We start from the raw sequence: 26240 nt of genomic DNA, 5'->3' as shown, positions 1-26240 counted from the left end.
TGGTAGGAGCTCGAAAAACACGACAGCTTTAAAATCCCACCACAATGAGAACATAACCTTCCTCTGATGAATGTCTACTTTCGATGTCATTTGAGGCGAATCATCACGTTTGGCATCAAGACCGTTAGTGCACCACATTGTTGTAAACAATCCACTTCTCATCACTAGTTATCAGTCGCTTCAAAAAAGGATCGTTTTCCTCATGTTTAATGAGCATATTGCAGATGTTTATACACACCGTCAAATGCACTTCTTTGAGTTCATGCGGAACCCAAATATTGAGCTTGCTTCCGTATCCCAGCTTCTTCAGTTGGTCATCAATGCTTGAATGATGGATATTCAATGTTTCTGCAGTCTCTCATGTTGTGTAACGTGGGTTTGACTCAATCAATGCTTTTATTTTGTTGTCATCAACCTCGGTGGGCCTCCTTGATCGAGGAACATCGTTGAGATCAAAATCACCAGCACGGAATTTCGTGAACCATCATTGGCATTGACGTTCTTGTAGAGCACTGTCACCGTAAACTTTATGCAACTTTTGACAAGCTTGACACGCATTCTTCCCTTTATGGAAGTAAAACAGTAAAATATGGCAAAAATGTAGTTTGGTCTTCCATCTTCAACTTGTTGTAAAATCTCCAAAACTCAACCAAATCGCTCAGTTTTTTTTAGAATGAAGCTAGAACTGTCAGCTGTCAAATGACATAGCAATAACATAGATGTGAATGACTCTAGTACTTCCAAAACTGAACTAGTGCCATCTGTCGCAAACATGCGTCATGACTTTTCCAACAACCCAATAAATGTTTGTTAGCAGCTTTAGTCAAAATAGCCCCAAACTGGAAACAACCCAAATGTCCATCAACAGGAGACTAAACATGGAATATTCATGCAATGATTACTATCCAACAATAAAAAGGAATGAACTCAAGATACACATAACATAGATGAATCTCACAAACAATATGGGGAAGGTAAGAAGCCAGACACAAACGAGCACTTACTGTAGGATTCCATTAATATAAAGTTCAATAATATGCAAATCTGATCTGATAGTAACCAGAAAATGGGTACCTCTGGGAGGGGATGATTAAAAAACGGACACAAGGGAATATCCTGGATTGATGGAAATGTTCTCTATGATAATTTGGGTGGTATTAACATGAGGTATACGTTTGTTAAAACTCATAAAATTTTACATACAATGTGTTCATTTTACTCTATGTAAATTATACCTCGATAAAGAAAATAATATAGAGGGGCGGCCGGTTAGCTCAATGGGTTAGAGTCCAGTGCTCATAACACCAAGGTTGCCAGTTCGATTCCCCACATGGGCCACTGAGTTGTGCCCTCCAAAACTAGATTAAAACAACTACTTGGCTTGGAGCTGATGGGTCCTGGAAAAACACACTGAAAACACAGTTTCCCAATAAAAAATTAAAAAATAAATAATAATAATAATAATAATATAGAAATGCACTAAGAGATAATAGTCATTCATCAAGATTAACTTTTAACCTTATCAATTAAAAAAATGATACAGAAGAAAGCAATCGCATATAGCAAACTAGAGATAAGGAATTCAGTCTTAATAAAAAAAGATTTTAAAAACTTATATTGAGTGGTGCGTTGGTTAGGAGTTGGCTTGGGATGCCAGCTCTGAGCAGCAGGGCCCCGGTTGGATCCCACATGAGGGCCAGTGACGCTGCACCCTCTACAGCTAAGATGGTGAGCAACAGCTCAACCTGGAGCTGGGCTGCCGTGAGTCGCCAGCAACAGCGTAGGCTGCAGCGGGGCTGGCCAGCAGCTGGCATGCGCTTTCATGAGCTGCCGAGAGTGGCCGTCCAATGGCTGGCAAGCGACTGCCTCACCCAGGAAGAGTGCAATGATAATACCAACCTGGGCCAGTGAAGCAACATCCTCCACAATTAGACTGAAGAACAAGAGGACAGCAAGTTGTCTGTTTCCTTTCCCTGATTCCCCAACGCTGTTCCCTCCCTCAATTTTCCCAATAAAATCTTTAAAAAAAACTAAACAAAAAAAAATCTTATATTCATAACAACTCAGAAATAAAGCCCCAGGTGATACCAACTGAATTAGTTAGAATGAGGTTTTCCTATGAATAACTGAGCCCAAAGACAACAGTGACTTAATTAAAAGAGGTTATTTCTCTCTTGCATGAAGAGCTGTGATGGCAACCCTACAAATTCCAGGGAGCCAAGTATCTTCTAAATTTCTGTTCCATACCCTTAGATTATTCTTCATGTCCCAAGATGGCTGCTTAAGCTCCAGTCACGAGGTATACATTCCAGCCAGAAGAGAAGAAAGAGACAAAGAGGGACTTGTCCTCCCTCTAAGGACATTTCCCAAATTTCACACCCAACATCTCTTTTTATATTTTATTGCCCAGAACTTATGCCACACTTAGATATATGGGAGGCTTAAAAATGTAGTCTTTATTCTGATCAGCTATATGCCCAGATAGAAAGAGATGAATATCAATCTTTACCCCAGTCCACTGTTTTATCCACCTAAATATTCACATGCACCTTCTCATATGCAAAACGCACTAATCTCCTTTTTAAAAAAAGCAACCTCAAACTTTCCTGAACTGGGAAGGAAATCCAGAACAGCAGCGAAGTTCTCTCTGCGTCACAACAAAGAGCTACTCTGGGACCACAGGAGAATGAGGACAACGAGCCGGCATAGCCCTAGGAAGCACCCCAACCTACCCTCTCCCTGGGCTTCCGCGCTGTTTTCCATGGCCTGGCCAAGGCGATCTGGTGCTCAAGGCTTTGCCTACCTTGGGTAAGGTACAAATGGGCAGAACGCAAGGTATTGTATACAATACTTAGTTTTTGACCTTTCTTGCTTTTAGTCTCTCTGGCTTCCTCCTTCCCAGATGCAATGGCTAGCAAACTCAGCTACAAAGCTCCCTGCAGAGATGCTGACAGCTATGAAGAGCACAGCTGCAGACCCAAGTGCTAAAACCAACTGTGGAACTCACATCAGCGTAAGCAAGGGCCTCCCCTCTCACTCTCGGGGTTTGAAAGCATCATAAACATCTTCCTAAGCTAAATGTGAGATAAGTTCTCTTCAGTGTCCCCACGCCCCAGACCAGCAGAGACACAGAACACACAAGCCACGTTCCAAACATTTATTCAGCTGACATCAGACATCTCCGCACTCCTCACTGTCTCAACACTACTTGGGTGAGCCTGGATGTGGCCACCAGGGCACTGAGGAAGGGAGTTCCAAGATGGGCTGACCCAGGAGGGTTCGTGTGGCAGAAGCTGGCCACTCACAGAAAGATCCACACTGGGGTGCAAGGGAACGTCTCCCCACCCCAGACAACTGAGTTAGGTCTCACACCACAGCAGGGACCTGGCAACGCCTCGTCCACTCCCTCTGGACAATCACCAAGCTGACTGGTTTGACAAAGTGTCAGGTGAGAGCCTGAAACCACCCAGGTCTAATGCTGTTCACCACTGATGACTTCTTTGGTAGACGTTCTCCAAGATGCCCGAGAGGCACCATCTCCACATGGAGGTCAGCTGGCCCTCTAGCTGGGATGGTTTCACCCCTCCATCCCAGCGGGCAGAGCACAGCCAAGGTGTGGGCGTGGCCAAGGCAGGGGACTGGAGCACCAGGCTGGGACACTATGGGGACTCCGGTCTTGCTTCTACTGTCTATTGTGTGGATCTCCACAGGGTCGGTGGGTCCCAACCGGAATGTGAGGGAAGGGCACTGAGAAGACGTGGGACGTGGCAGGAGAGGCCTCATGCAAGACTCAGAACAGGAGGGGAGTGGGCCGCGGTGATCACGGAGTTCCCAGGATGCCCAGGGGCAGCACCAGACACCCGGGTAGGACGAGGAACACCACTGGACACGAGGAGGTAGCCTGGTTCACCATTCCGACTATCCAACTACTATAGAAGGCAATGTCTGTGTAAACTCCAGGCACGTTTGTATAACCACAGCCGGTGCCCCAGCTCACAATCCCCACCTGGACCCACGTCTGATTATATTCACAGACCAGGGGCCCCCCAGAATCTCCCTGGAGAAAGAGAAAGAAACAAGCTGCAGGACTGGACGAGCATCCGCGTCAGAGCGAACTGATCGCACGGCTCGGGGGAAACGGGCGCGTGTGGGCCTTCCCCAGGCTCCCACCAGGCGCAGGCTTCTGTGACTAAGAGAGCTGAGAATTGAAAAGTTAATGGGAAAACTTTAATATCCTCCGAGGATATTATGACTGGTTGTTTCCCAAACCACAGTGGCTGTTAAACATTTTGAGTATTACCTCTGTATGACAATCCCCTAAATCCTTTCATCTAGCCTAAAGTTTCTCTAGAGGGCCAAACCCATCTAGCCAGCTCCATTCCCATATTCTGAGCTCCACTCCCAGACACCCCATACACACCCCACCTCGCACAGAACTCTTCATGTCCTTTGAAGAGTTGGTGGCCTGCTCTGGTGGCCCCACCACCAACCAGCTCAGCCAGAAATGCTCAGCCTCTCCCTCACCTCCACCCTCACAGGCAGTCAGTCACCAAGAACTGAGGATTCGACCTACATACACCTCCTTCCCCCGCCCCACTGCGCCAGGTCCTACTCAGCACTCAGCAGCCTTGCCTAGCCTATAGTCCTGCCTGGACAGCATCTAGAAACTTGGCACAGCGTTCCAGGCACACACATTCTGACTCCAACCCCCTGCTCTGACCACAGTTGCCAGCTCATTGCTCCAGACCTATACAATGTTCCCTCAACATAACCAGTTCTCTGAGACCTCGAAGCTGCTCTACATGCTGTTCCCTCTCTGTACAATGCTGTTCTCTTTCTAAGAAATCCAAATACTCATCCTCTAATACCCGGCTCACATACCCACTCCTTAGGAAGGCAGCTTGGTGCAGAGGGCAGACAGTGGGCCCAGGAGTCCTGCAGGCGCTCACAGGGGGACCCTGAACTAACGTCTTCAAACCTCACATCTGTAGAATAGGTATGAGGTCTATGCAGCAGGGTTGTGATGTGGGGTAACTGAGCTAATATGGGGAATGCTCATACTGGTAGAGTAGGTGCCACATAGGAGGAACTCAATGAAAGGAGCTTATATTAGCATTGCCCGCCCCCATCTTTCCCACACCCTGGAGTCCCCCCCACCCCAGGCAGCAAGGGCTGCTCCCTTTTGAAGGAACAGGCCAGGCCAGCTCAGGGGAGCCCTAAGGGGGTCTCCTCATGAATCTCCTTAACTAAGGGAGTGAAAGGAGAAGGCGGTAAATAACCCAGGCCCTGCCACTTGGGAAGGAAGAAACCACCTTAATGCAGAGGTAGAAAAGGGTTCCGTGAACTTACCTGACAAGAATCTTTTCCTGTTTCTATATATCCACAGATCATCCCTTCCAGAACCACTTTCCTCCTCACGGCCATGGCCTTCTGGACCATCTCATTACATCCTTCATAGTAAATGATGTATTAGTCCACCTTCTGGAGAGTACATGAAGAAACTTCGCCACCTACAAACAGAGAAACTCAGCAGTGGGTGGACATGCACAGGTGGACAGTAAATTCCCCCAAGCACCTAGAATCCCCCTTGAAGAAGGCAGGACAGTGGGTATGTCCCCATTTGACATCAGGGGAAACAGAGGCCCAAAGTTGACATGGGGAGAAAAGAAGGTAACAGCCAAAACCAAGACAGGAGAAGGAAGAATACATCAGGACAGGAAGAAGCAAGGCCTTACCGGCCTGACAACCAAGTATCTGTCACTCTGAGTATCAAGAATAATAGTGACAGGTGTCCTGTGCATCAGTCAAGTGTCTTCACGTTAGAGCAGGATCACAGACTCTCAGACGGGAAGTGCCCCAAAGATACCAAATCCAGCCTCTCCCCAGGGGTAGGCGGTCCTACAGCTTCACCTGGCTGTGCCTGAACCCCCAAGGGAAGAAAGCTCCTACCCACCATGGGAGGTACTTCCAGGAGGGACAGTTCTGACTGGCAGACAGCTCATCACACCCTGAGCACAGATCCTTCCTGGATAGAGCTCCATAGCATCTGGCTCTGTCCCCAGAAAACCTAAAAACATCTGCAAAGCAGCCCCCCTCCCCACCACCCGCTCCCCCTCTCTCTCTCACACACACACACACAGAAATCTACAGGAGACTTCAGCCATGTTATTTCTTCTTCTCCTGATTGCAGCTCCAGTTCCCAGGACTGGTACCTTTCCTAAATGGCTGCCATCAAATATATGTGTTGCAACAAAAGACCTTAACCAATTTCTGGGCTCAAGCCAATCAAGAACTGTTACCCTAGCTGCTGTTAAACTGCGGCCCTCTTGTCCACCTGCCATGCAGTCTGCCTCCCTGCCTCTCCCTTTAGCCTTCTTGCCTCGTCCAGGGACAAGGCTGCCTCCCTCTGCCTGCCTCAAAGTCTCACCATATTGTTTTCTGCCCCTTCCCGTCACCCAGCACCTGGTCCCAGCTGCCACCCTGAAAGTCTCCTCAGGGATGCATATATGGTCAGAGATGGATGGTCACCGTGAAATTTACAGGGTGGAGGAACCGAAGAAGGGCAAGGTCATTTCAAATGGTTCCAGCTGCTGAGACCCGAGGGTGGACAATGGCATTTTGGATAGGGACCACCATACTCGTGACTTCCGTATTGATACTCCGATCACCCATCTCGACAGTGTAGTGGAGACGGCTGTGGGAGAGAGGACACGTCCCTCCCAGAGACCCTAGGAAGCATCCCTTGTGCCTTTTCCCACACATTTCAGGTGTTTCCCGATCTGGCCCCAACCTCCCTCAGCACTCTCTCTACCTCCATTCACCAAAAACCCCTCCTTCAGGACTCACAAAATGGGTTGGCTCGCCCAGACACTTGCTTTTGTTCCCCAAACTAGTGTTCCTAAGAACAGGACTACCAATGCAGAACCTCTCCCATTTGGATTCTATGTGCTTTGGTTTTGTTCGGCTTGGGTTTGGTTTTTGCCAACTTGTCAACTTGCCAGGGCGACAGAGCTTAGTGGGTGTCTAAGGAGGGCAGAACCAAGTCCACAAGTCTCACATCTCCCCTGGCAACTTCTCACCTTAAAATGCAGCGGGCTGCAGTCAGCACCCACTGCTGTGTGAGGAGGGAGCCTGCCACGATTCCTCAGGCTCACCTGCCAGGGCCACTCTCCTTCTCTGACATCCTCTCCTCCCAATATTTCCATGAGCACTCAGCCACACACTGGGGTGAAGACAGTGTAGGAAGAAGAACCTCGAAGAAACAGGCCCTGTCTCCCCTGAGCCCCCAGCTTCCCAGGAAAGTAGTGGATGCCCCTCAGACAGCCGAGAAAGCCATATCCTCTTAGACTGCAGCGCAGTGCTTCATGGTCCCCAGGCCAAACCACGTCCCCTTCAGACTCCACAGGCAAGGCAGTATTCATTCAGACCCTGGAGGGCAGAGCCTGGTCCCCCACAAACTCCCAGGAAGCCCTGGGTCCCACTCTGGCGCTTCAGCCCTCTCCTGGTTACTCTAAACATGAAGAACCACCTGGGAGAAAATCCACCACATCGAGGCCGACCTTAGTCTCATGGGGTTTGGGGGTCCCGGAGGATCCCGGAACCCCGAAGATAGCGGCTTCCACAGGCTCGCCCCAGGGTCCTCAAGGCCGCCAACTGAGTGGACTGGAGAGAGTCAGGGCAGCGCCAACCCGTCCTGCGCCCCCTCCCCACCCACCCGAGCCTCACGGCACAGGGGCTGAAGGAGCAGAAGCCAGACCAGGAGGTCCACGGAGCCAGCACCGCTGCGGGAACCGCCGAGGAACACCATGGGTACCGCCAGTGGTCTCACCCTGTTGAGTGCCCCCTAACAGCCTGGAGGCAAACAGGGGGGACTGCAGGTTCGGCTAAAGGGAATAGCAGGTGACCCAGTGCAAGCTAGCCAGTGAGATTTAGGAAAGGTCTCCCAGGACCTCAGGAGAAGAGGCCTCCACAGTCTCTTCAAAAAGTTTCCAACAGCAACTCTGCTCCCATCCCCCTGAGAGTAAATGGAAACAGGTGGGCTCACTGGGCTGGTGCAGACCCTCTGCAAGTCCACAGGAGACAGCCTCTGACATTACTGACCCTGAGGATGGCAGAGCACAAAGTGAAACGGGGCCCTGGGTGTACCTGAAACCAAGTGACCTATGCATTCTTGAGGGACAGCCATCCATTAGTCTTCTCTACACTCAGAGCCACTTGACATCAGTGTTCTGTTCCTCACCTCAGAGCATCTTCTGATTGGCACAGGCGTTCATTAGACTTCCCCTTTTGCAACCTGGGTATGACCCTCCCAGTCCCCACATCCACAGCCAGGCCCAGTCAGGACACCACGCTTTCTGCCCGCTACCCCGGGGAGGACAGCAACATTACATAATGGAGACACCTTTCATGGAGGCTCTTTTGAAAACTTACGCTCTCATCTTTATAAGGGGAGGGGAGGAAAGTGGGGGGAAGACAGAGGAGGATGAGGAAGGGAAGGGAGGAAGAAAAGGCAGGGGAAGGAGGAAACTGGAAGGGAGGAGTGAGAAAGGCCGAGGAGAGAAGGAAGGAAGGGAAGAGGGGAGGAGGAAGGAGGTGAGGGGACAGCAGGGAGGCAAGGAGAAGGGAAGCGGAGAGAGGGAAAGGGAGGGAGAAACTGAGTTATGTGCAGTCAGGAATATACAAAATGCATCATTTGTGGAACATATAATTGCCTTCTAAAACAAATCCAAATGAACCAACTGAAAAATTAATAAAACTGTAAGAGAATAAACTATGAGGGCTGGGGGAAAAGATCAATATACACAATCAATAACTTTGTCCTCTGCAGTAATAACAAATTAGAACATACAGTAGGAAAAAATATATTCTATTAATGATAGCCACACACATTTTAAAAGAACCTAGGATGGCACGAGGCCTTTGCGCTATCTGCCTGGGTTCCTGTGACCCTTTCGTATCACTCTCCTCCTCGCAGGGCTCCCACCGCCCCGGCCTCCTTGATGCCTCACTGGCTCCTGTCTCCGGCCTTTGCATCGGCTGTTCCCTCTGCCCTCAGATATCCACACAGCTCACTTCCTCACCCCCCAGGTGAGCAAATTTCTATAGAGGCCAGATAGTAAATATCGTAGGCTTGGTGGGCCAAGAGACAAAACCAAGAATATTATGCAGGTACTTATATAACGAGAGAAAACAATGATGTTGATGGATGAAATTTGCAATCAAATAAGAACTGACTACTTTTTGTTGTTGTTTGTTAATACAGGTCAACTAAAGACAAGAATGGAGTTCTTTCAAAGGGATACTATGATAGTTAGTGCTCCCTTAGAATCTATTGCAAATGCTCTTCTGGAAAAGCCATTCTCAGCTAAGAAATGGTGGGCCAGATGTGGTCCATACTCAGATGTCGCCTCCTCAGTAAGGCTCTCCCAGGACACCCTCTCAGAAATTGTGCCACACCCCCCACACACATCCCTTTCATCCTCTTGATCCCTTCTCATCCTCCTCTAATTTTCTCTGTAGCACTTCTCACAATCTGACAAACTATATCTCTCACTCACATATATACTGGCTGTCTTCGCCTTCCATATGTAAACTTTATGTGGGTGAGGTTTGTCTTGTCATGGCTGTATTCCCAGAACCTGGAACATGTCTGGCACATAATAGGCACTCAATAAACATTTGTTGAATGAATGAATAAACGAATGAATGATGAGAACCGTACTGAAGAGAGAATGTGTTAATACCTATAAGTGCTTAGAGTTGCCTGGCACAGGCGGTTCTCAGAAGTGTTTGTCACTACTATTGTTACTTTCAGGAGGGATTGCAAGCACCTGGAAAGTGCAGGCCCCCAGAGAGGACAAACAGAATCTGCCAACCACCTGACAGGCCCACCGCCTGCCTACCTGCCTGCTGCGTCTCCTACCTCCCCGAGCCTGTCCCAGGAAGCCCAGGGCCTGATCCCTGGACCCTGGGCTCCCGACAGTCGCCTCCTCCCGCCCTCTGGAAATCACTGTTTCTCGGGTCCATCTGCTCTCCCTCACTGGTCCCCTTTCTAATCCCAAGCAGCCCCATCCCACGATGGAGGAAATGCAAGGTGAGAGTTTGAGCGGTTTGCCAGAATCACAAGAGGCAGGAGTAAAGCGGGCCCTGGGCAAGGCTGAGAAGGGGTCCAGGGCACACAACACAGCAGACGGATAAATGGACAGCTTTTTGGATGAGCCAGCAGCTGAGCTGGGACTAGAAACCAGAGGCCCTCCTCTCTGCTGACTTCTCCGCAAGGCCAGGCAGCAGGGGCTCACTCAGGAGCCGGCTCGGCTCCCGCCCCCTGGCCCAGGGCCAGCCGTCATCCCCGTGAGGTCAGCCACGGGCCCGCGATTTCGGGGAAATACCAGCTCCTGATTAAAAACAGGCGGTGGTCAGGCCCCTGCTGCTTTCCCAGTAGAAACTAGAGTGTTTGTTCCGAGAGGAACAAGAGTGGGCAGGGCCTGGCCAGGGCCACTCAGGCGGGAGGCTCCAGCTGCAGTACCTGGTGGTGGGGTCCGGGCGTCCCCGGAAACCGGGGGTCGGGGAGAGGAGGGGGAGATCGCGAGGCAACCGCCACACAGCACATGGTGCTGAGCCCACAGGGGAGAGGTCGCGCGGGCTGTGACCTGGAAGCCGTGCGGGGGAAGGCAGGAGAGCCTTCACGGAGACACTTCACGGAGACGCCCCACCCCCACCAAGTCCCGAACTCCGAAACCAAGCAGTGGGCGGAGCCTAAGAGAAAGCCGGAGCTGGGGGGCTGAGGCCCTCCCCTTCCGGGGTGGGCAGCCCCCAGCCAGCCCCCAGCCCCCAGCCCCAGCCCCTCCGGAGCTGCCCACCCGCCCGCTCCTGGCGCCCCGGCGTAGCGCCCTGCAGGGGCGCCCAAGGGCAGTCCTCCCGGCGCAGACGCGGGCCGCGCGGCCGTCCGGCATCTGGAGCGAGTTAGGCCTGGGCGGCCTGGCGGGCGGTAGCGTGAGCTCATCCCGGCCCGCCCCGTTGCGGTTTCCCGGCGCGGCGAGGGGAACGGAGCACAGAAGCGCCGCCGCGGGCCGGCCGGGGGCGCGCGGCGGGAGCAGCGACTCCTCCCGGGATGTGGGTGTGAGCGGAGAGGCGGCAGTGTGTGTGTCACTGGCGCGTCGCCCAGTGCAGGCTGAGCCCTGGAAGCCGGCCGCCAGCATGTGTCGCGATGTGTCACATTGCATCGCGGCTGGTGAGGGTGTGTGCGTCCCCATGGGGAAAACACTGCGTGTAATAAGTTGCACACATCCCAGCACATACTTCTCATTTTACAGAAAAGAAGGCCAAGTGCAGAGGAGGGAGAGGGCCGACCCGGTGGCACAAGGCTGGGATTCCTGGCTCCCTGCCCCTGAGCCTGTGTCCTTGTGTGTATAGAAGCTCCTAGCAGATGGGGCTGGAGATCACTGAACCCTTTGTCTTAGGGGTCCCGGCTCCCTGCAGTGGGCCCTGAGAGAGCTGCCCAGGGTATGAAGGGCCTCAGAGGCTCCAGGACTCCCAGGGCCAGGAGCCAGAGTGGTGACATGGCACTGTGGCCATCACCAGGCATGGAGTGGGGAGCTGGGGCTGGAGCAGGTGCCTCAAAGTACCCAAGCCACACCCACCTACCCACCCATCAGGCTGGTCTTCACCTTGGGCCCTAACCTCAGGGACACAACTATTCCAGCTTTGGGTAGCCATAGCCTCGGCTGTGCCAGAGACCTTGGAGGTGGCCCTGGCCACCCAGCGCCCATCAGTCTTCCTAGCTGGGCTCGAATTGTCATTCTCCCACCCTCCTTTCACCTCACAGCTCTGAGACAAGGACCCTGGCTGCGGGATGGGGCACGTGAGTCTATCACCCTTCCTTACCAACTATTGTTTTGAGGGCCCAAAGCACATGCTTGCAGAGGGTTGGCAGTGCTGAGCTTGCTAGGAATCTAGGTCCCTGTGTCTGCACACCGGTCACACCTGTGAGACAAAGCGGGCACCATGCCCTGGCTTGGCCTCTCCAGGAAGTGTAAGCTCTGAAGGGATGTGCTTCTACCTGGATGTAGCCACCAGGGTCCTCAGCTCCCAAGACACTGGGGCAAGCTGGGTGAGGAAGTTTTTAACTGGAATATTCTGGTTTGCATAACCAGAGCCTCGAAATTACTTAGCAAAACATGTTTGCTTTTTAATTAACATGTGCTTGAAAAACAATGGTTTTAATTAAAGTGAGTGGGGGAGAGAAGGGACGGTGGGGGAGAATATTTCAAGGAGTTCCAAGTCCCAGGCCAGACTTCTTAAAAATAGAGTGGGAGCTTGCCCCAAGCCAGCAGAGGCTGGAAGGTCAGGATCGTTGGGGAGCCCTAGAAACACCCCTACCTGTCTTCACCCCTCTCCAGCTCCCTTGCTGAGAATTTGCCCTTTTGCTAACAGTTTCATTACTCACCCACTGTTTCCTGGGCCCCTCTGGCAAGAGGTGGGTTTTTAGAAAACAGCCTTGCGGGTAAATGAATGGGGGTTCACCAGGTGGATAAGAGAGACAGAAGAGCACAAGTGAAGACCTGGGAGTGGGGGTGTTGTTGGGGGAGGGAGAGACAAGAGGTAGGGGGAGGTGACCTGTAAAAAAAGCCAGATTCCCCCAGACCCGTGGACTGGAAGGGTAGGGCCTGACCCAAATGTCCAAGTCTCAGGGAGATGAGGAGAAGGGAACAGAGCTGGGGCCAGGAAGGTAGGGCTGGAAGGGAGGGTGACACTACTTGGGGCAGAGGGATTGGCAGAGGAGGGGAGAGGCAGTGGAAGCAGGAGGTGGCCTGGGGCCTGGGGACTTGCTGGTCAGAGGCTACTGGACAGGGCTGCAGGTTTGATCAGTCCAGCAGGGGGCAGCGTTGGCCCCCTCATTCTGCTCGCAGTAGGCACCCACAGCTGGTGCTCAGTAAATGCTTTAAGGAAGGGTCAGAATGAGGAGATGGTTCCTCCCAGTCAGCCACACTTTCTCCCCTTTCTGACCTTTCGAGGCCAGCACTAGGGTGCAGCCTGGGATCAGACGTCAGCATTGAGGTAGGACAGCACCCCCACCCCTCCACATATAGGCAAAGGGAGATTGAGAGGAAGCCTTTGGGCAGTGAGGGTACCCCAGGGTCGGGTCAGATGGCCCCAAACCCCCAGCCCCTGGTGGCCCCACCCAGGACCCTGTTTCTCATTAGGGGACTTCTAGCCTCCCCCACCCCACATGAAACATGCCTCCCTGTACTTAATTCATTACACTCCTCCCTGGGTGGGAGGCCCGTGGGGGTTATTTTTTCCCCTGAGCTCAGACATTCCTCGCTTTATTATTCTCCACATTTCAAAGCAGCTGTCACCTCCCCTAACCGCCCCCAACCCAAAGCTCAGAGACCAGAAGGGGCCCTCTCCAGGGCTCAGAACACCAGAGGCTCCCACACATCCAGCTCAGCACAGGAGGGAAACTGAGGCCCAGGCTAGAGTCCCGGGGTGACCTGCAGGGACTTTCCCTCCAGGCTGCACCTGAACTCACCTCCCCTCAATCTTGGATCCTCCTGTGTCCTGCCCCCCATCATCCTCCCATAACACTGCCTTCCTTGCCTCTGTTCGCCCCGTCTGATCCACCTTCCATGCGGGTGACCTCAGGGCCCCCCTCTACAGTGCAGAGTGAGCCCTTGTCTCCTCCCTCCTGGAGCAGGTGCTAGGACAGTTCTCAGGGTCTCTGCCCTGCTCAGAGCCCTAACAAACTGAGCCCCCAATGATTCAGTGGTTTTACAGAGGCAAAGCCCATCCTGGAGTAAGGGATCAACCTAGAAAATAGCAGGATTGGGGTCAGCCTAGTGGACCCCTAAGGGGCCAGGGGTGAGGAGAAACAGTTCTAAGGACCCAGTTTCGGAGTTTCAGAGAACTAGAGAGGCCCGGGGCAGATTTTTCCCCTGACATCAGAGAGCTGCCTCAATAGACGATGAGCTCCCTGTTGCTGGGGGTGTTCAAGCAAGCAGCAGCTCGTCAGACTCGCCCTGGAAAAGAGGTCAGCCCAGGTGTCTGAGGCCCCTTCCTGCCCAATTCAAGGTCAGAGTTTGGGGCTGGCAGGCACAGTGCCCACTCCAGGTGAATGGGAGTAGGGGTCCCTCCTCTGTCACTTAGGGATAGCTAGACAGACCTGGCAGCACAGGCCAAGGCACAGGACAGAAGACCTGGGAGCTGGGCCAAGGCCAGAGCAGGACCTGGCCAAGGCGTTTTCTTTGTTGGGTCACTGCAGTGTCTTGGCACCTGGTGAAGTGCTGGGGGCACAATAGACGTGCAATCACTGTGTCCTGATGAATTACATGGGGTCTGACCCGGGCCCTACTCAAAGGGTTGCGTGGTGGAAAGCAGCCTGCAGGGGTTGGGACCATCCACCTACAGGAGGGACTCTGACCACAGGGGAATCTGAGGCAGGCGTCCAGGTGGGGGTGCTGGAGACTGAGTTTGGAGGTCACTCTTGATATTCTGTGACCATCTTGCCCCTGCTGACCCTACACCCAGGCATGTCCACCCTTGGCATGGGGCTGGACTGGATCCTCAGGTGCCCAGACAGGTAGGATGTGTCCTGTGATGTGGCCCTGGAGGGCTCTCACCATCTACATCAAAACCTGGGCCCCAGGGCCTGCCCATACCTCCAGCTCTACTCTCCAGACCTACCCCAAGGCCCCCTTACTACAAGGAAGGCACCCTCTGTGGCACGGGCTACACAGAGCCTGCGTTTCTGAGAGAGGGAACAGCTACTGGCTGGCCCAGAGCTGTCTCCACCTAGAGCTGTGGGATCTGGGGGTGTTACCCTCTTGGGGGCTCCCAGCCCAGGGCCCCTCCACTCAGTGCAGCCCATGCCCCCTGAAGTTCCTGGGATGTACCCAGCTTTCCCTCTCTTATTCCTGAGCCTTTCTCTTCTTGGGCCAGAAACCGTCGAATGGTTTACCTTCCTGCCACAGCAGCCACTCCCACCCCCTGTGCTACACCTAGGTCACTGCCACTGGCTTCCCACCTCCAGGGGCAGGCTGTAGAGGTGGGGACAGGTATGAGCAACCAGCAGCTTGGGGACACTTGGAATTTCAGGATCCCAGATACTCCAACAAAGGGAGTTGAGGCATCTTCACCTATGTGCCCCCACCACACACACACCCCAACCCTGACCTCACCAGTACTTGCTCGTCCCAAGGGCTCACGTACGCTGCCCCTGTCAAGTCTCCGCTCCCCACTCGTTTCAACTGGCAGGGCTGGGCCTCTGTTAGTCATCTCAGATGAAGCACGGTTGGCACCTGATAATTACACAATGGGTGGCTGGCTGGATGAATGAATGAATGAATGAATGAATGGGTTGATTCAAATGAGTCTTGGGCCTGGAAAAGATCTGCCTCATTCAAGGGTCTCCACCCAGGAGTTTGAGAAGATGTTGATTGCAACAAACTGTGAGATTTCCTCAAAACTTAAAAATTGACTTGTAAGGTCTTTTTTTGCCAAGTAAAGACTTGGAAAACAGCAGCCACCAGCTACCACCACCATTGTTTTGTAAACAAAAAGATATTCTCAAGGCAAAAAAAAGGAGGATGTGATCTCAGAAGAAAGACAGGCAGGCCTTGAAGATGCATAAATTGAGCTTCATGAAAAACACACAACATGGGTCTTAGTTTTCTTTCATGAAAACTCTTGGATATTGTCACAGGCTGGGCCCTGAACCTCGGGGAGGCCCAAGTGCTTCCAATCTCTACCAGAGCAAGAACCAGTTCTTCAGCTTTGCTGACTGGAATTGGTTCCCTCTACTTGCACACCCATCAGGACAGAGTTCTCACTACCTATCCCAGTTAGCTGGGAGCTGAGGATGTCACCCTACCATGGGAGGGAGGGAAAGAGATCAGGAAGGGGGTGAGATGGAAGAGACGCTGAGAGGAGCGAAGACAGAGGCCTCCAGACCCGGGGGACAGGAATGGTGGGGAAAGCAGGGTGATCGTGTTCAGCTGGACCAAAGTATAAAAATCAGAAAGTAGGCCAAGAACTGAGACTCCCCAGGGGGCATTGTCTCCCCATCTCTGGAGTTCCAGAGTCTTCCAGCTGCCTTACCCCATGCCCCCAGCCCTCCAGAACGGCTCTGACGCAGCCATTCTCACCAAAGCCTCAGTGGATATGTGCGGTACCCAGCGGCCAGAGAAGGGAACAAGGATTGGAAGAAAACGGTGTCCTCAGCCAGACTAGGAAGGAAGGGGAAGGCACGGGCCCTTCCAGCCCTGACCTTCTAGGCCATTCCCCGTCCACGGGGCCCCGGCTGCTGAGACTGGAGGGGCTTGTTGGGCGGTCGGCCCTGGGGAGCCTCGTGTACACACACTCACACACACTCCACATTCCAGTTGTGCTCTGTCAGCATCTGGGCAAACCAGGATTGTGTGGCTTTGGGAAGGCGGGAACAAATAACCCCCAAACGTGGGCAAGGGCGGGCCCGGGGCTTGTTGGAAGAGACTTAGGAGAACCCCAGGGAGTCAGTCACTTCGGTGCTAGGTCGCAGGGTTCAAGTTCCGGAGTGTTCCTGCTATTCTCTGAGATGACTGGGTCAGCACTCCCTGGGGTGTGGGCTGTCCTTGTCCCTTCCTCTTAACGCTCCCCTCCACCCAAGGCCTCAGGACCAACAGCAGAGCACTCCAGCCTGGCACACCCAAGCACCCACTTATGCAACATGAGGGCTGCCTGTCACACTGCGGCCCAATTTCTTTTGCCCTCCTCCCCGCTCCCACCTCATCTCCACACCCTCTCTGATTTCATACACTCCATTACGTGGACCCTTGTATTCCACCCCTTGATTTCTCTTGAGATCTTTATCGGGTAGGCCCCTCTTGCCCTTAAGTGCTTTGAGTCCTGAAGACCAGTTTCTCATACCCACAGTCTGATTTCTTTCCTTCTGGTGACCTGGTAACATTTTTCTCCAGTACTTGATTTCTTCAAGACCCGGCCTGACTTCCTCCCTCTTGGGCCCTACTCAGTGCTGTCTACTCCATGATCCAGCAGTACCCAGTATCCCCGTGGATGGTGTCTGGACAGAGGATGCAGGGTGTGGCAGGCTGCCAAGGGCCATGGGTAGCCATGCAGGGATGTCAGAGCAGACAAAGGACGGTCAGTTCTGGGGTCCTGAGGCTGAATTCTGCCCTTGGTCCTCAACCCTCTGGCCCCACTGACCCTTGGTTCAGGCTAGCCCAGGACTGGAGAGGTGAATAATCCTGTCACCTTAGAGAGAGCTCAGAGATCAGGCCTGAGGCCAGATGGGCAAAGTGAGGAATAGAGAGATCCCAGCGTCACAGGACATGTGACCTGACACTTGAGGCGTGGAGGGGACCAGGCTGACAGGAGGGCAAACCCCTTGACCCCTCCCATCCCTTTCCACCAGCCGCAGGGCCACAGGCTGGACCACCCTGCTTGAGGGGGGAGCTGGGACCAGTGTTTATGCAACTGTGGGGAGGCCACAGCCTGGCTGGCAGTGCCGCCTGCTCAGTCCCAGGACTGACTCAGCAGAGCACCCCAGCACGTACACATTCAGACACACACACACACACACACACACACACACACACACACACACACACGTGGGCACGTACACACAGACAGATGGGCACATGCATACACAGGTGGACACACATGGGCACTCACACTCACAGGCACACTTGTGGACATACGAGTATGCACACACACACAAACACAAAGAAATATACACACAGTCCACCAGCCAGCGCAGGTGGGAAGATGCTGAGTGGGGGGACCCCTCATCCCTGCAGCTGAATTCCACCCTCTAGGTTTCTCCGCCCCACCCACTCTAACAATCTGACAACCTTCAGCCAATGACCCAAGGCCCCAAACGACAGCCCACATGTGGTGAGCACAGCCACATAACCAATGGCCCCAGAGTGGCAACGTGGCCATGGCTAGGACAGAGACAATCCGTATGTGGAGCTGAGCCTTCACGGACGGGAACAAACAGCCCCACATGAGCTCTCAGACACAACAGCCCCACCTCTGCCCCCACCAGCCACCCCCCTCCCCAGACCATCCCCTCTCAGTCCACACAGGCAGACAGGTAGGAGGGCTACAGAGGGTCTCAGAGGCATGTTGGAAGGCCCTCTTCCACTGCCAGTCAAGCCAAGTGAACTAGGGGGCCTGCAAGGAGGAGGGCATGTTTGGGGGACCACTGGGGGCACTGTAGGACCATCCTGGACATTGGAGGTGGGACGGATATTCTTTTTTTTTTTTTTAAGATTTTTATTGGGGAATTAGGAGGATGGGAATAGCGCTGGGGAATTGGGGGAAGGGGAACAGACAAGTTGCTGTCGTTGTGTTCTTCAGTCTAGTTGTGGAGGATGTCGCTTCACTGGCACAAGTTGGCACCATCATTGTTCTCTTCCCGGGAGAGGCAGATCAGTCACTGGCTTCTGGACGGCCGCTCATGGCGGCTGCTGGCCACTCACGCTGGCTGCTGGCTACATATGGTAGCCCATGGCAATCCACTGCCACAGGGGCTGCAGCCCACGCCGTCGCTGGCAACTCACTGGCAGCCCAGCTCCAGGTTGAGCTGTCGTTCAGCATCTTAGCTGTGGAGGGCAGTGTCACTGGCCCTCATATGTGGGATCCAAACCGGGGCCCTCTGGCGTCCCAAGCCAGCTCTTAACCATCGCGCCACTCGGCCAGCCCAGGGACGGATATTCTTAAGAGAGCAGAACATGTATCCCCTGGGACACAGGACATATTTGAACTTGGAAAACAGGGCGATCCCTGCCCATGGGACTCCAGCTCAAGGTAAACATCCCCGGGAAGAAACGGCTGGGACCACCAAGGCCTCTGTGGCCCCTGGAGACTTGAAGGGGAGCTCAGCAGTTCTGGGCTTGGTGACCAGGAGCGAGGTGGCTGGGACAGACAGGAGCTGGGGGCTGCCCAGAAGGATAGCCACGTCAGATCGCTCCCTGCCCTGATTGGGGCCAGAGGGCGGTCCTGCTCACTCTAAAGGGGTCCTCAGCCACTAATTGGCCAGGGAGGGTACCCAGGGTGCAAGGTCACACATGCACATGGCGATACCCCCACTAGCCGAGGCCACCACAGTGAAGCCATAGGTGCCTCTGTTCCTTGCCCCACCAGCCAGCCGGACTAAACACCATGAAAGGGTAGATCACTGCCCCTCCCCTCCCCCTGAACCAGACCTGGGGCTGGAGTGGACTACGTTTAGATAAGGAAAGAAGCCAGAAAGCCTCACAATTTGCCCGAGATGTTGCTGAGAATATTTTTTAAATGACCTGAAATCAGACCACTTCTCCCCATCTCCTAACTGGTTTCCCTGCTTCTGCTGGTGTCTCCCAACCTGTTCTTCACCCAGCAGCCAGAGTGATGCTGATAAAACATCTCCCCAAAGCACACACCAAACCCCTTCCCACGGAGCCTCCATTGCTTCTCTGCTCCCATCTTAGGGCCTCAGATGCCGGCATGGCTCCCTGGGGCAGGTGCACACCTTAGAACCCGCTCTCACACAAGCAGATGCACTCGCGTCCACATGAGGCCACGGACATGCTCCCTGATGGGGCTGCCCTCACCTCCTGGTCCTCCTGGTCTGTGGCTGCTTCCCGCCCTGAGTGGCCCATTCCCCACTCTGAGCCTTGATCTCCCCACACCTCCTATCTCTAGGGCAGCGGTTCTCAACCTGCGGGTCGCGACCCCTTTGGGGGTCAAACCACCCTTTCACAGGGGTCGCCTAAGACCATCGGAAAACAAAAAGATATTTACATGACGATTCATAACAGTAGCAAAATTACAGTTATAGAGTAGCAACGAAAATAATTTGATGGTTGGGGGTCACCACAACATGAGGAACTAACTGTATTAAGGGGTCGCGGCATTAGGAAGGTTGAGAACCACTGCTGTAGAGCCTCCAGCCTTTCTGCAGGGCATTGCTCTTCCTCCCCCATCAAACCTGTGTGTCACCGTGTGTGTCACCTCCTCCAGAAAGCTTCCGCTCACTCTCCCCACTGGGTTCTGAGGAGCGGGAAAGACAGGGGCCTGGCCCAGAGCAGGACGTGGCAGTGACGCAGGTGTTTGCAGAGATGTGTGCCTCTCCTCCCGTCACTGCACCCTTGGGACTGCAGACAAAGCCCAGGGCTGAGGAACCCACTGGTAGACCCCAGATGCTGCTCCAGCAAGGCCTTTTCCTCAGGCAGAGCCACGCCGCAGGCAGAGTGCCTCAGTTTCCCCATCTGAGTCAAGAAGAGGTCTAAGGCCTCTTCAGCTCTGACAGCCTAGGGACAAAGTCAACTCCTGCCTTGCCACCCATTCCCAGTGTGACTCAGGCGAAGTCATTCTCTGCTCTGGGCCTCAGTTTCCCCATGTATGATATGAGTGGCTCTGGGCCAGTGCCCCATGGTTCCCTGATGGCTGGTCATGGAAAGAGACCCCTCAGATGGAGTTCTCAGGCTCCAGTTGCATCTCTGTGCTTGGGGCCACAGCACGGGGCAAAGGACTGGCAGGACAAGGGAAGGCGGCCAGGCCCCTCCGAGCTCAGCCTTGCTCCTACCTCAGTGTCCCGGTGGGCAGGCTCACAGTGTTGGCACACCAGATGGGACAGTTTTGATCGGATGAGTTTTGATGGGGGTTTTGATCAGGTGAGCAGCATTTCAAAATGACTCCCTCTGTTTTGTCCAGGGCTTGCCACGTGTGGCTCATAGCATTTCTAGAAGTCAACCAAAGGGCCAGAGAGGAAAGAAAGACGGAAGGAGAGGAGGAGGGGAGCGGGGGGAGGGGGGGGGGAAGGCAGGAAGGAGAAAAAGAAGCAAGGGAGGATGAAAAGATGGCTTTTATTCATGGGGTCCAAGGGGTGGGGACAGAGATGCAGTCGCAGGTGAGGGCAGCCTGATGGGGCAGGAGATGACAGTGATGCAGAGACATCCGCAGGGCTGTACAGAAGAGCAGGTGCAGGAGTCTCGGTGCATTCCCCTCCTTCTCACAACTCTGGGCCACTGGTGTCAACATCATGAATGGGAGATGAGCTGTCCCCAGCATGGCCTCCCCTGGGCTCCCTGAGAGCAAAGGGGTCACAGGTTACGGTGGATGGGGGGTTGAGCAAGACAGCAGGATGTCAACTGAGAACTGGAGTAGGTGGAGATGGGGTGGTGGCCACAGGGATTTGGATGACAGAGGCATGAGGGGGGACAGCAAGGCTGAGAGCGGCAGAGGTGGCAAAGGTGACAGCAGGCATGGAAGAGAATTGGGGTCTCACCTGCGGTGAGAAGTTCAGCTGGCCATGATGTGCTTCACGAATGCTGGAAAGAAAGGGAGAGTGCGTGGCATGGGTTCAGCCCTGGGGAGCCAAGGGTAGGAATCTAGGGTCCCAATGTCCCCCCAGAAGTCTTCCTGCCCTGCTAAGCCCACCTTCGTAGTTGATGCAGCCATTGGAGTCTTCTTGCCCAGCCATCAATTTCTCCACCTCATCTTCTGTCAGCCTCTCACCTGGTGAGGGTGGGAGACTGAGTCAGCACCGTCCAGAGGTGCGAAGGGTAGGAGGACACAATGAGCCCCTCTGGATAGCAGGTCTGCCTCTCCAGTATTCCCACACCTCATGTTGGCATAACCATCATTGCTTACAAGGCCTTGGCCATAACCCCCATTTCTGAGACCAGGAGAATCAGTGACAAGTCAAAAAGTACAGGGCCTGAGGTGAAGGCCTGGTGCCCCCTCCGATCCTGGGCTCTGCCCATAACAGTACCATCTTGGTATTCAAGTCACCAGTACGTATCGTCCTCTGCCCTCGATAGGCTGGGCAGAGCTGGGAACCTCGGGGGATGACTGTGGAAGGGACCAAGAGACACCACCACCGTTCCCCAGGCAAGTTAGACATTTTGCTGCTTCTGTGCTTTTGTGTGTGCTGTGCTGGTCTCCCTCACCAGAATGCCAACTGCAGTTTCCAGCCCCCTCCACCTCCCAGCTGCATGCATATAACCCTAGAAATTTTCACAGGCCTAAGCACACAGTAGGTGCTCAATAAACATTTGCTGTAGGAAAAAGTCCCTTTGAGAAGGGGACGCCCCTGCTAGCCAGGCACCTGACAGTGGGGTCGGGATGCCAAAGAGGCTGGAACGTGACCTACTTGGCCACTCAGATGACATAGCCTTGAATCTTGACCTTGAGGCAATGAACACCAGGGCTGAGTTGATCCTCCTGGATGTACCACCTTGCTCCACCCTGTCCCCAGAGCTGTTCCCATCCCCCTTCCATTCTGTGAGCTACACCAACACACTTCATTGATTCCCCACCTAAATTTCTAAATCCCCCACATTTCTGTTGCCTGCCATAGAGGCACCTTGACTGTGTCACTCTCCATTTCAAATGAGATACAGGCCTGGGGAAGGACAGAGTGGTTTCTCCCAGGATGACTGGAACAAAGAGTGGAGGTGGGGGAGGCTGCCCTCACCCAGTGTGGCCAGTACGTGGCGGAGCTCAGCGCCCATGACCGTGCCGTTGCCCTCCTTATCGAAGACCCGCAGCCCCTCCACGAAGTCCTCATAGGTGCCCGTGTCCTTGTTCTTGGAAATGTGCTGGAGCATGGGCAGGAATGTGTCAAAGTCCATCATCTTGGTGTTCAGCTCTGTGGAGAGATGGTCCCAAGTCCCAGGCTCTGAGGGGCAGGAGGGACACGCCCTTCCCCTGGGCCCCATAACGAGGAGCTATTGCCCTTACACAGTCTCCAAAGCACTCTACACCAGCTTGCCATTTACAAAGCACTCCACCATCACAAGGCACTTGACAGTCAATTGAGAAATGCAACCTCCACGTAGCCTTTACTGTTCACAAGGAGAGCTGCTGCAATGGCACCACAGAGGGCTATGGATAGCACTTCTGTTCCTTTTTTTGGGAAACAGTCTTTGCTAGTGTCATTTTCTTATTGACCCCACCTTCCTCGCCACCTGTGATTGGTCAGGAGCAGCTGGGCTAATAGAGGCCTTCCCTGGGACTTTTAAACCTGTGGCGAGGACTTGGGACTCACTCCTCCTTGGGACAAAGCAGGCAAACTCCTTCGGCCACTGTGGTGAGGCAAGCTGGCCCTGACCCACAGAGAGGTGCTGAGGAGGCGAGGAGGGGAACAGGGATCCCCTGGCCCACCCTCATGCCAGCCACTGAAGCTAGTAAGCACTCATCAGCGCCCGATGACCAGCGGGTCTGGCACATCAGCATGGGGCCAGAGGATACAGCGAATCGTCACTGCTCATCACCTTATCATTGTCACCTGAGACCATCCTCAGTGTCCTTATCTAGACAATGGGAGGATGTCAGGACAGTGCACAGCAGGGAGGTTTCTGCGTTGTCCCACCACAGATGGCCGCCTACCCTGGTGGTCTCCCCAGGGATCGGCGTAATGGAGAGATCTCAGGCCGGGTGCACCAACCTTCCTGCTTTGGCTTCCCCAGAACACGGAGCACCTCGGCCTGGGTGGGGTTCTGGCCCAGCGCTCTCAGGACGTCCCCACACTGCCCGTATGTAATCTTCATCTCACCCTTGGGTGTCCGGTCGAACAGCATGAAGGCTTCCTTGAACTCTGGCGGGAGAAGGAGGGCGCTATTGACCCTCCAGGAGAAAGCCCACCCCACTCACCCACACTGCTGGCAGGACTCTCAGAGTGGGGACCCCAGGCCCAACCCTGCAGCCCCTGGGCGCAAGACCCCCACTCACCTTCAATCTGCTCCGGTGTGAACTCGATCTGAAAGGAGACCCCAAAGATTCTGAGTGCCGGCTCGGAGGGTGGGGCCAGGCTTCCTGGTGACTCTGTGGCCAGCCCAGGCTTTACGCGCTCTGCTGCCCTAACATGTCCCCATCCAGGATGCGTTTCCACTGCCCTGATGTCCACCTAGCCACCCTCCTGCCTCTTTACCTGTCCCCACCTGTTTGACCTGAGAGCCCTGGGTCTTCGCGTACCCAGGCCCTGACACTGGTACATGTATGTGTCTTTACACATGTGTGTATATGCATGTATTTGTCTGCCCCTCACAGAGCCCTCAAGGCTGGGCACTGTCACTCACATGGCCCTACCTACACCTGGGTCTTACGCACCCCCATTCGTGAGCCCAAGGCAGCCCCGCCCCCGCCCTGCACACAGCGCAGCAGGGAGCAAAGGTGGTAGAGTGTTTGCTGAGGCCACATCAGGGCCACCTGCCGTCAGAAGGCCTCCTGGGAGCCAGTCTCCCCCTCGTCTCCCCCTCCTCACCCGATACCACTTCTATTTTTATCACCGCAGTCACTTGCCCCAAGGTCAAGGTCGCAGGAGGGAAAGGAGTTTGGGGGAGGGGTACCTGACCAGCATCTCGCTCACTGCTGCTCCCGCGGGGCCCCGCTAACCTCCATAGTGCACACTGCTGAGACAGATACCCGGCCATGGTGGTCCCCTCTGGCTCCCCAGAGCTCTTTGTCCCCACCAGGAAGCCTGCTGACATTAGGTTCCCTGGGCTCCTGGCAGTTTCCTGCCCTTCAGCAGCCAACTGAGGGACAGGGGCAAGGGTAACACACGAGGGGCCTCACTATTGCCTCCTCTTGGAGGGAAATGTATGACAACTTCAGGTCCAGTGAGACTGGACAATGCCACCATGGGCCCAGGGTGGTTGGACCCTCACCAGGGGGTGCTATGGGACACAAGCCTGGGGCCTGGGGGTGGTCGGGGGTCAGGGAGCCAAATCCAGGGAGCACTTGCTGTGCGTGGTCCCATTCCACAGCTGAGGAAATCAAGTCTCAGAGCAGAGAAGGAATTTGAACCCGTGTCTCAAGGGACAAGATAGCTGCTTCCCAAATCAGTCAGGGGCTGGATCCGTGCAGGTGGGCCGCAGGTCCTGCTGGGCCTGTGGGAGCCATGAGGGGCTGGGTGGCTCCACCTCAGCCAGCAGTCCGGGCCGCAGTGGCTGGGGGCCAGCCAAGAACAAGGAACAGGCAGGTCACAGGGTGCGTGCCGCTATGCAGATGCCACCGGTGGGAGTCATGGCACGCTCTCCAAGTTTAGACTCTGAGAAAGACTCCTAGCCAGGGAAGGGCTCCTGGGGCCACTGGTCACAGCTCTGAGACTAGCTTCCTGCATGACCTATCAGCCTGCACCTCGATTTCCCCACCTAAAAGCTGAGGCCCTCACAGCTCTGGGGCTCAGGCACCTTGGCAGGGGTGTGTGACCCAGCCTGGGCAGGGGCCTCGCTTCCTTTTACTCCCCACCCCATCTACCCTGGGGCACTTGACATGGACTTGAGACCCCACAGCTGGATAAGGAGGGTCCCTGCCTGGCTGCAGGGTAGGGGGCAGGCAGCTCCAGGATTCCCCAAGGATGTGAGGTCCAGCGAGAAGGGTACGGATGTACCAAAAAGACATTCCCTCAGCAGCACCGGGGGAGTCCTGCTGATGTCTGCCCACCATCCCTTCTGCTGCAGCCCTCCTGGTGCCTGAAGCCCCCAGGGCTGGTCTGACCTCCACACAGAAGCTTCTAGCTTCAGCTCACTGCTCACTTTCTAAAGCCGGACCTAACACTGGCTAGGTCCACTATGGGATCCACTTACCTGCCCTGCCCTTCCGGTCAAAACCTAGCTCCCATACCCACCTTGATCTTGGAAGCATCAAACTCAACTTCCTTCGGGCGCTCAGGTTCAGAGGCAGCTGGAGCTGGAGCTGGAGCTGGAGCTGCTTTAGGGGCTGCCTTGGCCTCGTCCTTCTTGGGTTCTGGCTTTTTGGGGGCCATGAGGGCTGTAAGCACAGAGAAGGACGTGAAGAGAAGGAAGTAGGGAACAGGGTAGGTGAGCCTCCCTCATCTGGCCTTTATTCTGCCTGGACACCTCATGCCCTCACCCCCACCCCCACAGTGCACAATAGGGACAGGGCCATAAAAGGACATTGGCCAGGCTCAGGGGCTATTTTGGGGTCTGGGGAGGGCATTGTTCAGGCTGAGGAATGGGTGGGGGAGAGGGAGGGCTGTCCATTCCTTCCAATCACCTGTTGGGGAGGCGGGGGGAGGGGGGGAGAGAGGCTACTGCTCAACACACAAGCACACCCTCAAATGCACACGCACACATACGTACAGGACCCCACTGCCCCACAGCGGGTCAATATATTGAACAGGCGCAGAGGCTGGACCAGCGTGTTTTGTGTGTTGCACTGGGGACAGAAGGCCTGGAATCACCTCAGGCACCTCTTGAGTTAAACTTCCCATCTGTGCATGGAATTCCCAGGTG

The 26240-nt window shown here is 54.4% G+C and overlaps 1 protein-coding gene and 1 pseudogene across 3 annotated transcripts; both read right to left on the bottom strand.

Annotated features, from left to right (window-relative positions):
- Nucleotides 1-3226: 3226 nt before the first annotated feature.
- On the bottom strand, nt 3227-11222 carry LOC109375520 (serine protease 42-like; annotated as a pseudogene).
- A 9605-nt stretch (nt 11223-20827) lies between these two features.
- MYL3 (myosin light chain 3) lies at nt 20828-25836 on the bottom strand. 3 transcript variants are annotated; one of them, XM_019630582.1, is made up of 7 exons: nt 25613-25836; nt 23716-23743; nt 23432-23581; nt 22460-22633; nt 21421-21498; nt 21269-21311; nt 20828-21068 (listed from the first exon to the last, which is right to left on the bottom strand). In XM_019630582.1, exons 1-6 carry the CDS (start codon nt 25748-25750, stop codon nt 21283-21285), a joined length of 597 nt encoding a protein of 198 aa, XP_019486127.1. In that variant the 5' UTR covers nt 25751-25836; the 3' UTR covers nt 20828-21068; nt 21269-21282. The 3 variants fall into 3 exon arrangements, with proteins under 3 accessions (XP_019486127.1, XP_019486138.1, XP_019486119.1); XM_019630593.1 differs by having other exon boundaries at nt 23540-23581; XM_019630574.1 differs by lacking the exon at nt 25613-25836 and adding an exon at nt 24333-24431.
- Between the last annotated feature and the right edge of the window lie 404 nt (nt 25837-26240).

Source organism: Hipposideros armiger, unplaced genomic scaffold (genome assembly GCF_001890085.2).
Source record: "Hipposideros armiger isolate ML-2016 unplaced genomic scaffold, ASM189008v1 scaffold_18, whole genome shotgun sequence".
NCBI lineage: Eukaryota > Metazoa > Chordata > Mammalia > Chiroptera > Hipposideridae > Hipposideros > Hipposideros armiger.
The sequence above is the reverse complement of the archived record's forward strand: the minus strand, read 5'-3'. Positions and strand labels throughout refer to the sequence as shown.

Bases quoted from the DNA above. Each gene is read 5' to 3' on its own strand.
- MYL3 (XM_019630582.1), bottom strand. From the start codon at position 25,750: ATGGCCCCCAAAAAGCCAGAACCCAAGAAGGACGAGGCCAAGGCAGCC. The intron at 23,582-23,715 runs GTGAGTGGGGGT...TTCTCCCGCCAG, and splicing joins CACACCGGAGCAGATTGAAG to AGTTCAAGGAAGCCTTCATG. The intron at 22,634-23,431 runs GTTGGTGCACCC...ATCTCTCCACAG, and splicing joins GGGGAAGCCAAAGCAGGAAG to AGCTGAACACCAAGATGATG.